General features: G+C 41.1%; 1 protein-coding gene across 2 annotated transcripts in view; it reads left to right on the top strand.

The window, feature by feature from the left end:
• Nucleotides 1-12,017, top strand: part of LOC149316946 (cadherin-18) — a 238,404-nt gene extending 226,387 nt beyond the window's left edge. For both annotated transcript variants that reach the window (XM_089516578.1, XM_089516579.1), the window contains 2 exons: nt 5,335-5,586; nt 9,718-12,017. In XM_089516578.1, coding sequence (XP_089372704.1) covers nt 5,335-5,586; nt 9,718-10,208 — 743 coding nt within the window. In that variant the 3' untranslated portion in view covers nt 10,209-12,017. The remainder of the gene's footprint in view (nt 1-5,334; nt 5,587-9,717) is intronic.
• Nucleotides 12,018-15,163: the final 3,146 nt, after the last annotated feature.

Below are 15,163 nucleotides of genomic sequence, written 5' to 3'. Positions count from 1 at the left end.
TCCCAGCACAGCAAAGTCAGTCCTAGAGAGATGCAGTAGCTTTACCAAAAGGGATTACCAAGAGAATTGTCAGACAGTCCGAGGTTCAGGGCAACAGATAGGCAGGTCGATGAAGCAGTCCAAGGTCAAGGTTTCCGGGTATTCAAGACAAGAAGCCAAGGAGCCAGAGACAGAGTCTTTCCTCTAAAAGAGTCAGATATCCACTGGCAAAGAACCACACATGCTCCAGGTGTTTATAAAGGCAAGGAGCTGGCCTTCAGCTGTGCCTGATTGCGAAGACGCTTCTGATAAAGCCTCCGAGATCTTCGAAGGCCCTCTCTTTCAGCTCGACGCTCATTGAAGGTAGGCACACTGCCCAGATCCTCCTCCATGTCCACAGCCTCGGCACTAGGCAAACTTGACTGCTGAACCTCTGGAGGGGCCACAAACTCTGCTCCAGCAGAACTAGGGCCAGCCTCTGGCTTCTCCATTACAGGTTCAAGCCCCTGGGGCTCTGGCTCCTCCGTTATAGGTTCAGATCCCAGAGGCTCTAGCTCATCCTCTGAGTCCTCCAAGCCATCTTCCAGGCTGGGCATGACACTCAACCCGGAAGAACAGAACCAAAAAGGAGCAGAAAAATCTACTCCTTTTTGGCAGCCCAGGCTGGGTCTGGGCATATTTGGTTGCTACAGTCTCGCAACAATCAGGGCGATAGCGGACTCTGGCGACTCCTTATTGCCCCATCTGCTTGAGGCCACAGAAATGGCTGCTGCTGAGTGACACAGTGTTGCAACATCCAGATGGTGTGTCCAGATGGACACACCCCAACAGCACCTGCTTCTGTAGTGGGCAGTGTTACAACTTCAAATGGCTATTTGGGGTCTCGTGCAGCTGCTGGGTAAGTGAAAAAGGGACAAAATAATAATAATAATAATAATAATAATAATAATAATAATAATAAGTTTTATTTATATACCGCCCAATCACTGGGAATCCGAGCGGTTTACAACAGAGGGGATAATAGACGGTTCCCTGCCCTCAGGCTTACAATCTAAAAGACACGACACAATAGGAGAAGGGAATGGTGAGGGGGGGAGGGAATTAGGTCCAGTATTCTTCTCTCCCTCTGAGGCCTGGACCAAAGCAGATGCCCCTTTTCACTTACCCAGCAACTGCTCCAGTCCCATTCCACCAGGTATATACCCTCCTCTAGTATGTCACCTGATGTAGTTCACAACCCCTGTACCCCTAGGCCACTGAGTCAATCCAATATATGTATATTGTTAAATTGACACCCACGCTAACAGACATCCACTATCATAGCAGGGCTTCCTCCATCTTTCCGGTTTGCAGCTGTCTGCACTGCCTAATATTTTGCTCTCCAGAGCATATTCAGAGTGTATTCAGGGGAAAGGCAGAGTGTCCCATCCTAGTTCTTTTGGGAGAATCAGTTTCATAACAGGAATGACATACCTTGTGATCATAACAGGGTGTGAAGATTAGAGCAAATGGAGGGCAATAATTTGACCTGAAAAATCTAGCAAAACACATCAGTACATTAAAGATGTGCAGTTTTATCTAATGACCACTCCTCCAGTTTTGTTCATTTGAATTAATCCACTAATTATTTGGTACATTTAAAGTCTTTTTGGTGGGGGTATGTAAAGCAATATTCTTTCTTTTTTAAAGCATATTTATACAAATACTTTGGAGGGATATTTAATATTACATCTGTCAAATAAAATAACTTATCAGAGGAAAAATTCAGCCAATACAAAAAAGCTGTATCATATGTATGCATTTTATTGTAGTTCTTCCACTGCAGTCTCTTGTAATATTGTGTAACCCAGTGAGGAGAAGAGGGAGGGTTGCTGAAGGAGAAGAGGAAAGAAATGGAGGAGGAAGAGAGCTTTGAAGAATCAGAAGACAAAAAACGCCAATGGGAAACAGCTGGGGATGACTCAGGATGAGAAGAGAGGGGCGGGGCCCATGGAGGGTGGGGCAGTGAGGTTATAAGGCAGAAGGGAGAGGTGGCCGGGAGGCAGCGTGGTGAGGCGGATGCAAGAGGGGCAGTGCAGGTGACTCAGAGCCTAAAGCAAGATGGCTGGCCAGCCTCTTTGCAACACGGATGAGGACGAGTGACAACGGGGCCCTAGGGAGATGTGCTGTTGAGAGACCCTGTGTGGGACGGGGACCTTGCGATGAGGAAAGATGCCTGGTACCCCATCTGACTCATGGTAATCCTGATAACCTGGAGGGCACCTGGTGGGATGAGAAGGGACAATGTTGGGAACACGGTCCGGTTCCAAAGCCAATAGAGAATGCCAACGCTGAGGTGGGTGAGAAAGGGGGAAGGAAGCCCTAGGCTGGGGAAGTAGCTCCGCACCTGGGAGTGAAGTAACTCTTGGGGTGTTAAGGAACTTTGTTTCTGGAGGAAGTTGGACTGGGCCATGTGCACTTGTTATCACTGGCTTTCATTAAAGTTGGTTGCACTGCAACACGTGCCTTGTGTTCCTTTTGGAAAGCAACCTGGAGATGAGGCCCCCAAATGGGGCACAGGGAATGCCAGCCCTGGCCACATATTGATCCTCAGTAAGTGGTACAGGTAGCCATTTTTTTAAATAGCCAGTTTGAATTTCTCCAAATAACAAAAAGCACCTCGGAGAGGGCTTTATAAGAAAAATGAAGTGCTTCCAATTTTATTCCTCCAGAAAGCATTTTATCTTAATCCCATAATACTGCCCAAATAAAACAGCTTGCTCTGAGGTAGGTGAAATGGCTAAGAAGTTATCCTTTTAAATACACTTGTTGGTAAGTTATTTAATAGTCTCAAGAACAAAGACTTAGATGAAATTGTGTTCCTGAATAGATAAATGCAAAATACAGCCATTCTTATCCGTCTACTCATAATAGATATTTTCTTTTAAATGCCAAAGGAGAAAACAAAGAAAACTTTGGGTTCAGTTTATCAGAATAATATTTCTAAACCTTCTAAGCATGCTCAGTTGAAGTAATGTGTGCAACTCCAACATAAAGCTGTGACTTTAGATGGAACACAAAAATTGAAATAATAGGAAGTGCAAGTGTTCAGTACTGTTGCTACTTCCAGAACACCCTTACAATTGAAATATAACACTCAGCTCTTTCTGATCCTTGCATTTACAAGCTGTTGAGGCAAGCCAATTTGTGTATGTCCCATATGATCAAGATATGAAGAAAATATTAAAGATTAATAATGCAGTTTGACACTGCTTTAACTCACATGGATCAATGCTATGGGATTCTGGGATTTATGGTTTTGTGGGGTATTTAGCCCTTCTTGTCAGAGAGCTCTGGTGCCACAACAAACTATAAATGCCAGGATCCCATAGCATTGATCCTTGTCAGTTAAAGCAGTGTCAAACTGCATTATTTCTGCCATACAGATGCAACCATAGATGCACCCTATATATTTCTGATGTATCTGAACCAATTCCAAATGTTGACAGTTTGGTATCCAGCAGTGATTTGGTAGCAAGAAAAGCCTAAAGAAAGGTCTCAGGGAGAAATGCTTTCAAATCAGTTGCTTCAGGAAATGAAACTTATGAAGTCCAATACCAAGAGTCCAGTTCCACAATTCAGGTGATTTTTTGGGGGGTGGGGGGTGCGAATGATGATGTAGGCACTGTTTATATGCAGCCCCAACTGATAATAATAACTTAAGCCTAACTGAAATGATGATAGATCAGTCCAATAGGAAGGAAAGTTACAGATAGAAATGCTTATTTCAGAATTTCCATATTAAAAGGTTGAGCTAAAATGGTCCATTATACAAACATACACACACACCAATGGATTTGCAAATCAGAATTTTGGTTTCACCTAGCTTTTTTATTAACATAGTTCTCAGCTATTTACATATATGCAAATAAAGAGGATTGTGAATACAAATGTGAAAATGTTTGTTGTTTCTTTGTCCAAGATACATAAATGATGCCTGCCATATATACATAGAAGCAAGTATAAAATGCATATAACATTCTTGATGGTCATCATGCTATATCATATATAAAATTACACATTTTAGGAAAAAAACCTGATTTTTTAAAAAAAAATATTATTAACATGAGAAAACAGCTGAATTTTGTTAGGGGTTTTTTTTTCCACCTGCAACAAGCACACTAGGTGTAAATATGAGCAAATAATGTGTTTTGTGCAATGATTGTATTACAAATCACCCTAATGGCTGGTAAGCTAATATCCAAAAGTGAGTATGCCCTGATCCCAGTATGTTGCCTATTCTAGAACAAAACTGAGAATAGTTTTAAGGAAAGAAGTTCTCTATTGAGTTTCATCCAACTTTTGACCACAGAGTTCTGCTATCTACAGATATTGAAATTGCCCCATCTGCCATGTGGGCTGTTAGGGCATCCACATGTACAATCAACATTAAAGAAGAGGAGGGGGGAGATAAACTTGGCTAAATATAATATTTATTAAGACTACATTTAATAAAGTAAGTGTGGTGGAAAATGTTTCACACTTGGATTTTGGTAGTGATGTAAATTGTCACTTATCTCATTCTTGCATGCAGTTTCATTAGGGGGAGAAGATGAAAAGCCACAAATTGCTTTCTCACCTGTAAGACAGCAAGATATTTTTGTTATTTTCAAGGGATTTGGAATTTATGAGCATGATTTTGCTGGGGAAATTTCATAGATAAACTGCTTTATTGAATACACTTTTGAAACTGAAAGAATCAGATATGTTATTTGTGTCTTTTTGACATAGAAGTTCTTTGCACAGGATTTATCCCATGCAGAAACAGGATTTAAAACGGGAAAATTAACGTGCAGAGAAAGTGGACAAATCCCATAAAAGTGGTGTCGTTTTTGCATGATGTCGGGGGCATTGAGCATTAATCTGGCATTAAACTGCACAGAAAGGGGACAAAATTGGCTGCTTTTTTGGTTTTGGGAGTCTCCCAAAAGTAAAAAAAAATAAAAAATGGCTGATTTTGTCCACTTTCTGTGTGGGTTATTTTTGTGTTAAAGCTCAAAGCTCTTGATGAGTCTTAAAACGATCCCGCTTTTGTGGGATTTCTGCATGGGATTTAGGCACTTAGCCTTCCGTGTGATAAACTCCTTAGACTGGAAGATATGAATTCAGGTCTACTCCCACTACACTGCAATGGTTGATTTAGGGGCTATTTACACTGAACTACCTGGAAAGGCTATTGTGAGTAAGAAAGGAGGGAAGGGTGAGGAGGAGGAGGAGGAGGAAGAGGAAGGGCAACTATGCACATTGTCTAAGATCTCTGGAGAAAAAATACAATATAAATGTAGCAGTATGGTGACCTCCATTTTGCTTCCATAGATAACACAGCCAGCATCCTCACCCGTCGGAGGAGATTTAGCCGGACTACCCAGGACATGTATTACCTACCCATTATGATTTCGGATGGAGGGATTCCCTCTCTCAGCAGCAGTGCCACCCTTGTGATACGGGTATGTGCATGTGAAAGGGATGGCCGTGTGCGGACCTGCCATGCAGAAGCCTTCCTCTCCTCTGCTGGATTGAGCACAGGAGCCTTAATTGCCATCCTGCTGTGTGTCATCATTCTCTTGGGTAAGCTGCTCTCACAATTAAATACTCATGTTCTTTCCAAAGCTTTGAGATGATCACAGCAGTGCTGCAGCTTTTAAATATGATGTCATTCTGAACCAGGAATTGCTTATGATAAGAGGTAATTAGGAATACAAAGCTTTGATTTTTTTTTTTAAAAAAAAGCTTCAACTGAAATTAGTAGGGATGAGAAGCCTTTAAAGCAAATGTCTGAACTACTGGCATCCAGTGGAATTAATTTTGCAGGGGTCAGGGAGTAATTAGCATTGTCAATCTACCCAGGTAATTTGGCAAGATTTCAGGAAACCACCAGCTCAAGTTGCATGTCTGGTACTCTTGACGAAAGTGATAAAAAGAAAAGATGAGGAGAATTGTTTTAAATAAATTCTTCTGCCAGAAGCACTATCAGCACTGTATGAAAGCCATTTGCTAATTATCTCTGTTGGATGAGCTGATAATAGCACAAAGCAGCATCAAGAGGGGCAAGTGAGAGAGGTGGCAACAAAATGATTCCATTAGATAAATGTCCTTGGAAATGTGTTTTGTGTGCCCAGTCTAATTTGAATAGTAACCATTACGTAATATTCTCATTTGGCTGAGCTTCAGTTTGTTCATACTTTCCTGTGTGTCTGCGTGATTTAGTGTATGTTTGTTCATATGTACAAAGAAAGCTTTTTTGAACAAATGTTGAACAAATGTGTGAACCAGATCCAGACTCAGTCCTGTTTAGCAGTGTGCAAATCTTTCATCTTCAATTGTGTTGCATTTCCCTGAAGCCAGTCTTTTAACCTGCTTTGTGCCCCCCTCCCTGTCACCTGCTACAAGTGTCTGCTTAATCCCTTTTGCCACAGCCTGAACAACACAGCCTTCACCCCCTGTTGCAAATCCCCCCGAAACAACATATTCTCCTCTTCTGACAAATGAACGTCATCAGCCCTGTAGAGGTCTGGCCAATGGTAAACTATGGTAAGATGCGGTAGAAAGTAGTCCCATGCCAATGGCATCACCAAGATTCCAGATGACCTTTCTCCAGCCAAGATGAATGTGTTTGGGATTTTCTTTTCCATTCTGCCTCTGGATGGGCAAAATGGTAGAAAAACAAGAGAAACTCCAAGCCAACAACCTTCTAGAAGCTGAAAATTATTCAATAATTGTAAAGCCAGGGCCTTTCCCAAGTCATTGCTCCCACCTTTTATGGAAGCCATCTAGGCAACCTTATGAGTTCTACACTCAGCCTAACACCAGCAAGCATAAACAAGTACTATTCTATAACTCCAACTAATAATTCCAAACAGCACAGTCCCCATATGTATACAATGCAGCAAGGCTAGATGGCCACACAACAAGACCAACAGCAAAGCCCCCAGGCCTATAAGCTCTCAGTACAGCAAGCCCACAAGCCAAGTATGCAGACCTATAAAACAAAATGCACCAGGATAAAGAGCACACAGGCCCATCCCAAAGAAAATAGGCCTCACTAGGCACCCAAGGGACATAGCCTGTAAGACCACCACTAAGAATATAGGCTTTGCTAGGCTCTCCAGGCTCTCTCCCCCAAAGGATCCAATATTAGCTAACACCAGTACAATTGGCCAGTTAAACCAGGGCCAGGAGGGGGAGATAAATTATAGGCATAATTCTCAGAGAAACTGACCCAATTCAGCCTAAATATGGCCAGAATGCCTGATCAGGGGGAAAATGGCATCACATGCTCTTGCTCTTACATAACATGGCACCTACAATGGAAAAAACAAAATCATGTCACCCACATTCTGTATGCAGAAAATGGCCATCCCTACAAGGGTTGCCCACCATAGAAACATAATACACAACGGTGGCACCCATGTGCGGCACTCTTACAATGGTATCCCCTGCAAGTACCACACAAAATGGCCACTGGAAATACAAAAATAAAAGAAAATAGCAATAAAGCCCCATAAGTCTATAAGCACACAATACGCCAAGACCACAAACAAGTACACAAGACCAGATATGAAAAACTGAGTTAAGGGTCACTTTGGCTGAATAACTCCACCATGAATAAGACAGATTACAATATGCATATTGGCCTATACTATACTATACAAAGAAAATAGGCCTCACTAGGTCTACCCCCCCCCCATGAGCCCACACTACACCATGCCAGTCCCCCGAAGATTGAACCACTACATAATGGAAAAGGAGCACAACCAACAAGTTAGAACAAGCTTGAGAGGGAGAAGATAAATAATACTACACAGTATCCCCACTGTAATCAGACTAGATAACCAAAACAACAACAATTAACCACCTCACACATTCTCAAAGTAGCCCAAGAAATCTGACAAAAGAGAGGGGGGGGGAGAGAAAAGCAAGAAGATCTTCATAATGATAGCTCAGTGAGGACTCTTGATACCTAAATTGCAGGATGTCCCGACAGGGCACCCACAAATTGTATTTGATAGGGAAATTAATTTAGCTCAACAATTTAATAGTGAGAGGGCCAGGGTAACTTCTGGCTGTGAGCTTGGTCTTTGTATTTATTCCAGACTCAGAGAACTCCAGATGCAATTTCCAAATTAACATAGTTTATTTAAAAAGTAGAATTCACACACACACACAAACTAATGAAGCAAAGATAGGTATAGTGAGTTTCAGGGTTGCTAAGAGGTAATGCTCATGAAACGTAGCTGTGATTTGGGAATTGAAAGTGGCTCACTAGCTGCTTGTGGAGTGGCCAGCTACTGAGGTAACCAGTTGAAATAAAACAGAGGTTCTGCCCAGTTTCAGACTAGACCAATTTGCCGGTGCCTAGCCACTCATATTTATACCCAAAAATGAGTCCCAAGGAGCTGATAGGCTTAAGATACTTTCCCAGGGAAAAAGAATGGGGTGCAATATGCAATAATGCTGATTGTGAATGTTCTCAGACAAAAAGAGTCCCGTTCCCAGAAGGAAGCTTTTGTCTGCTGTATGCAAACAATCTCCGAGTCCACCTCATTACCACCTCCTCATAGTAAAGGGATTGTGCTAATTCTGAATTTTGAGAGACTCCATCATGGCTGAATGCTTTGAGCTTCTCTCATGCTCACCCATCCAAAGCAATGTGGTATAGCTGGTTTCCTGCCCCACTGAGTCCCTTTTTGGGCTACTTGCCTAAAACATCCCTTTTTGATATAGATTTGATATCAAAGGTCACAGAGCTGTGACTGCGAGCTGGATCTTGGTCTACACTATCTGAATGCAAAATGGCCCCCAGGACCCAAAGGGGCTGCCCAACAACCAAACTATAAAGAAATGGAGATATTCCCAACCAATTTTTTTTTAAAAAAAACCCAATTAATAAATTAAGCAAGGGAAATTATCAATTAATTAAACCACTACTCCCCCCCTCCACCAGGTAATTAACCATAGTAGCAAAAGATAAAAGACTTTGTCCTGTTCCTGTCAATTAACCAAACCTGGGTTATTGATTATTCTGCAGATACAATGCCCTTTAATCCCATGCTGTGAGGATAAAAAAAAAAAAGCATGTAGGGGATTGATCAGGCTTTAAATAGCCCCTGACTCTGTCTCCATCACATGCATCATTTTGGCACCTACTCTGTCTCCATCACATGCATCATTTTGGCACCTACTCCCAAACCCAAAGCACCTTCATCTGAACCATAGAGAATATCCCCTGGAGTGTTATTCACCACATCACCATTTTCTGAGACAGAGCAAAGAATGGATGTTCACAATCTTGCAAGTCACCAAAATAGAAAAGATGGCAAAAGATGCAAACTGAGAATAGGGAACACCTGTGTGACTTACATGGATTCAGGTAAAAAAAATGGCTAATGTTTGTTGCATACTAGGATGTGAAATGCATTTCTTGTCAAATTCTGGAGCATAATTGCCCTGTAATTAGATTATGAAAGATTGCAGGTAAATGAGAATTTATCTTGTGCTTCCTCCCATATCTCAAAGAATCTATGCTGAAGTGTTGATAGCATGCAGATTTATTCCAGTGGAATGAATGAATGAATGAATGAATGAATGAATGAATGAACAGATAAATCTGCTAAATACATGTGATTAAACATTAACAATTCAACATTATTTGATCAAAGAGCAATCCTACTAATCTGCTCTCCTGAATTTTTTCATCAGCAATAGTGGTCCTTTTCATCACGCTAAGACGCAGCAAAAAGGAACCTCTGATCATTTCAGAGGAGGATGTCCGGGAAAATGTGGTCACCTATGACGATGAGGGGGGAGGTGAGGAGGACACTGAAGCTTTTGACATCACTGCTTTGCGGAACCCATCAGCTGCTGAAGAACTGAAGTATCGAAGGGATGTTCGGCCTGAGGTCAAGCCTACAGCCAAGCATCCCACTTCATCCAGCCTTGACAGTATAGATGTTCATGAATTTATTAAACAAAGACTGGCAGAAGCAGACCTTGATCCTAGTGTGCCCCCATACGATTCTCTACAGACATATGCATATGAAGGTCAAAGGTCAGAAGCTGGATCTATCAGTTCTTTGGATTCAGCAACTACACATTCTGACCAGGATTATAATTACCTTGGTGACTGGGGACCGGAGTTTAAGAAGCTAGCTGAACTTTATGGAGAAATAGAATCTGAAAGAACAACTTAACTTTCTTTTGTCACCACCCAAATAAGGAACATTTTAGTTCCACAAATAACTTGGAAGCGAGAAGAGTGATATCAAAAGAAATATATACATATATCTATGAATACAGTATTCTGAACAACTGAAAAAAGCTGTACACAGTTACTGTAGAAACAAGTGCCCTTTTCACATTTGAAACTGGGTTCTTCAATTGGAAGAAAGTCAAAATTTTGGAGGAAAAAAAAAACCTGCTACAAAATAAAAGATTGTCCCTTTGTGTATATTTTTAATTGCTCAATAAATGTAAGGTATCAGTAATGATACCTTATGATATATCAAGTAAACCTATCAATGACCAATATTATTGTAATATCCCCAAACATGCCAGAGCTACAGTGAGTCTACCGTGGTGCTTACTCATGAGGAGAACCAATTCTGTTTAAATGGCTGTGGAATTTTGCTTCTGTTTTAATATTCCCCAGCAGTCTTATTTCTTTCAGAAGCATGTATTGGGATTATCCAGTCAGGTGCCATTTTAGTGTCTGCCCTAACATTCATCTGGATTTTATTTAAATAGTGACCTCTGCTGGGAAATGCAACACTTTACTGGGCCAATCCTACTCATTCTATGCATGGAGAGGCAATCAAGCAAGTATTTAATGGCTACTTATTGAAACACTCATACCCCCCTCGCTCCTACAATTTTTCAGGTTTTTTAGTGGTATCGATATTGCTGATTCTATTCCAACCGTTATTTTCAGTGCAATCCTCCTGTGTGTCTATTTAAAAGCAAAATCCATTGAGTAAAATGGGTTTCGCTCCCAGATAAGTGGGCATAGGACTGCAGCATTGGTCTTTTATTATCTTGAATAATGTCACATTTCTTTCTGCAACAAAGCAGAAGATGAATGGGTTTTTCTGTGTGGATTTTTTTTATTATGTCATTGTTGTATTGTGAGTTTACCTATGCAACAGCTTGGGTTGTCTGCTCTTCACTCAGATTGGTGAAAATGTAGATACAATGTAACCAATCACATGCTGCTCTGAATCAGAAGAAAAAGTAATGAGATAGTCACTTGATAAGGTATAATCATAGGTTTTTCTATATATGTATGTGGGAGAGAACAGAGATCATAGGACAGCCTTCCCTAGATGTTCTGGACTACAATCTCCCTTCTAGATGTTTTGGACTACAATTTCCATCATGTTTTCATCTGCCATGCTGGTTGGAGATGACATTGTAATTCAAAACACCTGAAGGCTATTAGGCAGCCTGAAGAGGCATGATGATAAATCGTATTCTGAAGCTAAGTGGGCCTGGACTAGTCAATACAGTAGTCTAAAGGGTGTCATTGGTACAAGGCACCCATATCGGTGGTGTGCAGAGTAGATCTATAACTTGCTATTTTCCCCCCTGAGATGCTATTGTAAGAACATAGGACTCCTATTCTGTCTTGCAGCAACACCCAATACTTTTTTTTTGGGGGGGGGGGCATCCACGTGTTTTTTGTCAATGTATTTAAGTTATTTGATAACTGCATATAAATGTGTTTTGTTTTTGTTTGTTTGTTGAATACTATATGCACATTTAACATCAAAATCCAGGTTTCTACTGATAAAGGAGTTTTGGCCCTACAAAACATGTTGGATATTTCCATAAAAACAGGACAAGTTCTACTCAACTGTAATCAAGGTTGACAAAGAAAAATATAGCTTTTTTGTATACCCTTTGTATTACCTTTTCTTATGTTTGGGCCTTTGCAACAGCTAGATGGGAGGCTATCTGGAATTCCCTCCTCCCACGGTAGACTTTCCAGAGAGCTTTAATGAAGAATGAGGACACAATATTTAAGATAATGTTCTGAGTATAAGAACATGGGAGTATAAGAACATTATTGTAAACAGAATTCTGGGAGAGTACTTCCAGATAATGTTGGGTTCTACTCGAAGATCACCTTCTAGATAACGTAAACAGGTATCCATCTCTAATATAATGTGTATGGTACATATGTACATATATTCACATGAGAGTTGTTCTTCTAAAGCTCACTGGTTATACTGTAACCTCTGTATCAGATGGGGTCCATCATTTTAATAAGAAAATGCAGCCAAGCAAATATTGTGTTTATGCTATAGTTTGTTTTATCATTCATTTTTTAGTTACAATTAATTTATTTACCAGTTTCCCAAATGCAGTATAGCCCTGTTTGTTGACATCCTTGTATGTTGAGATATATATCTATGTGAGAGACTGTAAGGCAGAAGTGCTATTACTTTGCAACCATCCATTCTTTTATCATTGTTGTAGATGTGGATCTATAACAAGGGGGCTTTAATTTCTTTGGTTGTAAGTATGTTTCAATTAAGATCCAACTTAGCCACACTGGAAGAAGGAGGGCACCCATCCAGCTTTCCTATACTATGGTGAGGGCTTAAATTTAGCAAAGGCTATTAATGTCTGCTTGTGTACTCTGTCTTTCTAATGACAAGGACATTATATTTCAAACCATAGATGAAAGCCTTATTCTACAGACTTTCTTGCAGTAGCATTACCCCTTGGCTATTGCCAAAATAGATATGAAACGGCAGTACCAAAAGGGCATCTTTGGAAAGTATGCAGTACTCAGTGTGGTCTAAACCCTTACCAAAAAAAAAGGCCAATGTTTTCATTAGTCCGTTGTATTCTGACTTTCAAAATGAGGCATAATGCAAACCTACAAAGGGCATGCAAACCTGCAAAAGATCATTAGGCAGAGTGGGATAGTTGTCTTCAACCTAAAACTAATTGCTAGTCCAAACTAGGGTTGACCCACTGGACCAATGGGAAGTTGATTCACCATTCACCAGTGGATTCAGTGGGCCCACACTAAGTGAGAGTAACCAGTGGGATTCAGGGCTTAAAGATGATGGAGGTCAAGAAGTAGCAACAAGATTTCGGAGAACAGATCTGTGTGTGTCACAGAGTGTGAGCTCTTCTTTCTAAGAATCTTCCCTCTGGTGCATCCTTGTCATATCGGTGGGATGGTTCAACTGTCATTCTTGTTGGCTTCTATAAACAGAATTTACATACTGGTTTTACAGACATAACACAGCTACAGTGGGGCAAAAAAGTATTTAGTCAGCCACCAATTGTGCAAGTTCTCCCACTTAAAAAGATGAGAGAGGCCTGTAATTGACATCATAGGTAGAGCTCAACTATGAGAGACAAAATGAGAAAACAAATCCAGACAATCACATTGTCTTGATTTTTAAATAATTTATTTGCAAATTATGGTGGAAAATAAGTATTTGGTCAATATCAAAAGTTCATCTCAATACTTTGTTATATATCCTTTGTGGGCAATGACAGAGGTCAAACGTTTCCTGTAAGTCTTCACAAGGTTGGCACACACTGTTGCTGGTATGTTGGCCCATTCCTCCATGCAGATCTCCTCTAGAGCAGTGATGTTTTGGGGCTGTTGCTGGGCAACACGGACTTTCAACTCCCACTAAAATTTTTCTATGGGGTTGAGATCTGGAGACTGGCTAGGCCACTCCAGGACCTTGAAATGCTTCTTACGAAGCCACTCCTTTGTTGCCCGGGCGGTGTGTTTGGGATCATTGTCATGTTGAAAGACCCAGCCACGTTTCATCTTCAATGCCCTTGCTGATGGAAGGAGGTTTGCACTCAAAATCTCACGATACATGGCCCCATTCATTCTTTCCGGTACACGGATCAGTAGTCCTGGTCCCTTTGCAGAGAAACAGCCCCAAAGCATGATGTTGCCACCCCCATGCTTCACAGTAGGTATGGTGTTCTTTGGATGCAACTCAGCATTCTCTCTCCTCCAAACACAACGAGTTGTGTTTCTACCAAACAGTTCTACTTTGGTTTCATCTGACCATATGACATTCTCCCAGTCCTCTTCTGGATCATCCAAATGCTCTCTAGCAAACTTCAGACAGGCCTGGACATGTACTGGCTTAAGCAGGGGGACACGTCTGGCACTGCAGGATCTGAGTCCCTGGCGACATAGTGTGTTACTGATGGTAGCCTTTGTTACGTTAGTCCCAGCTCTCCACAGGTCATTCACTAGGTCCCCCCGTGTGGTTCTGAGATTTTTGCTCACCATCCTTGTGATCATTTTGACCCCACGGGGTGAGATCTTGCGTGGAGCCCCAGATCGAGGGCGTTGATCTTTGGTCTTGTATGTCTTCCATTTTCTAATCATTGCTCCCACAGTTGATTTCTTCACACCAAGCTGCTCGCCTATTGCAGATTTAGTCTTCCCAGCCTAGTGCAGGTCTACAATGTTGTTTCTGGTGTCCTTCAACAGCTCTTTGGTCTTGACCATAATGGAGTTTGGAGTGTGACTGTTTGAGGTTGTGGACAGGGGTCTTTTATTCTGATAAAGGGTTCAAACGGGTGCCATTAATACAGGTAATGAGTGGAGGACAGAGGAGCCTCTTAAGAAGTTACAGGTCTGTGAGAGCCAGAAATCTTGCTTGTTTGTCGGTGACCAAATACTTATTTTCCACCATAATTTGCAAATAAATTATTTAAAAATCAAGACAGTGTGATTGTGTGGATTTGTTTTCTCATTTTGTCTCTCATAGTTGAGGTCTACCTATGATGTCAATTACAGGCCTCTCTCATCTTTTTCAGTGGGAGAACTTCCACAATTGGTGGCTGACTAAATACTTTTTTGCCCCACTGTATATCTTTGAATAGGAACATATAGTTGGTTTTTTTTTATAAATTAGAATGACATCAGGTGACTTGGTATCTCCCACCTCATCATGCTCAAGGTGGGCTACAGTTAGTTTCCATGCTTGCTTACCACAAATGAATGACTTCTCATTGATGTCTATCGCAGTCTTTCCCAAATTACTAACAACTGAAGCACAGTGGACTTCACTGAATTTGAGGCATGGTCCTTGAAGCTTAAAACTGCCATAAATTACTATTTTTACCGTGTGCAATGTTTACACATTTCCTC

Source organism: Sceloporus occidentalis, unplaced genomic scaffold (genome assembly GCF_023333645.1).
Source record: "Sceloporus occidentalis isolate IW3139 unplaced genomic scaffold, rSceOcc1.0.p SCAF_3, whole genome shotgun sequence".
Lineage (NCBI taxonomy): Eukaryota > Metazoa > Chordata > Lepidosauria > Squamata > Phrynosomatidae > Sceloporus > Sceloporus occidentalis.
The sequence above is the reverse complement of the archived record's forward strand: the minus strand, read 5'-3'. Positions and strand labels throughout refer to the sequence as shown.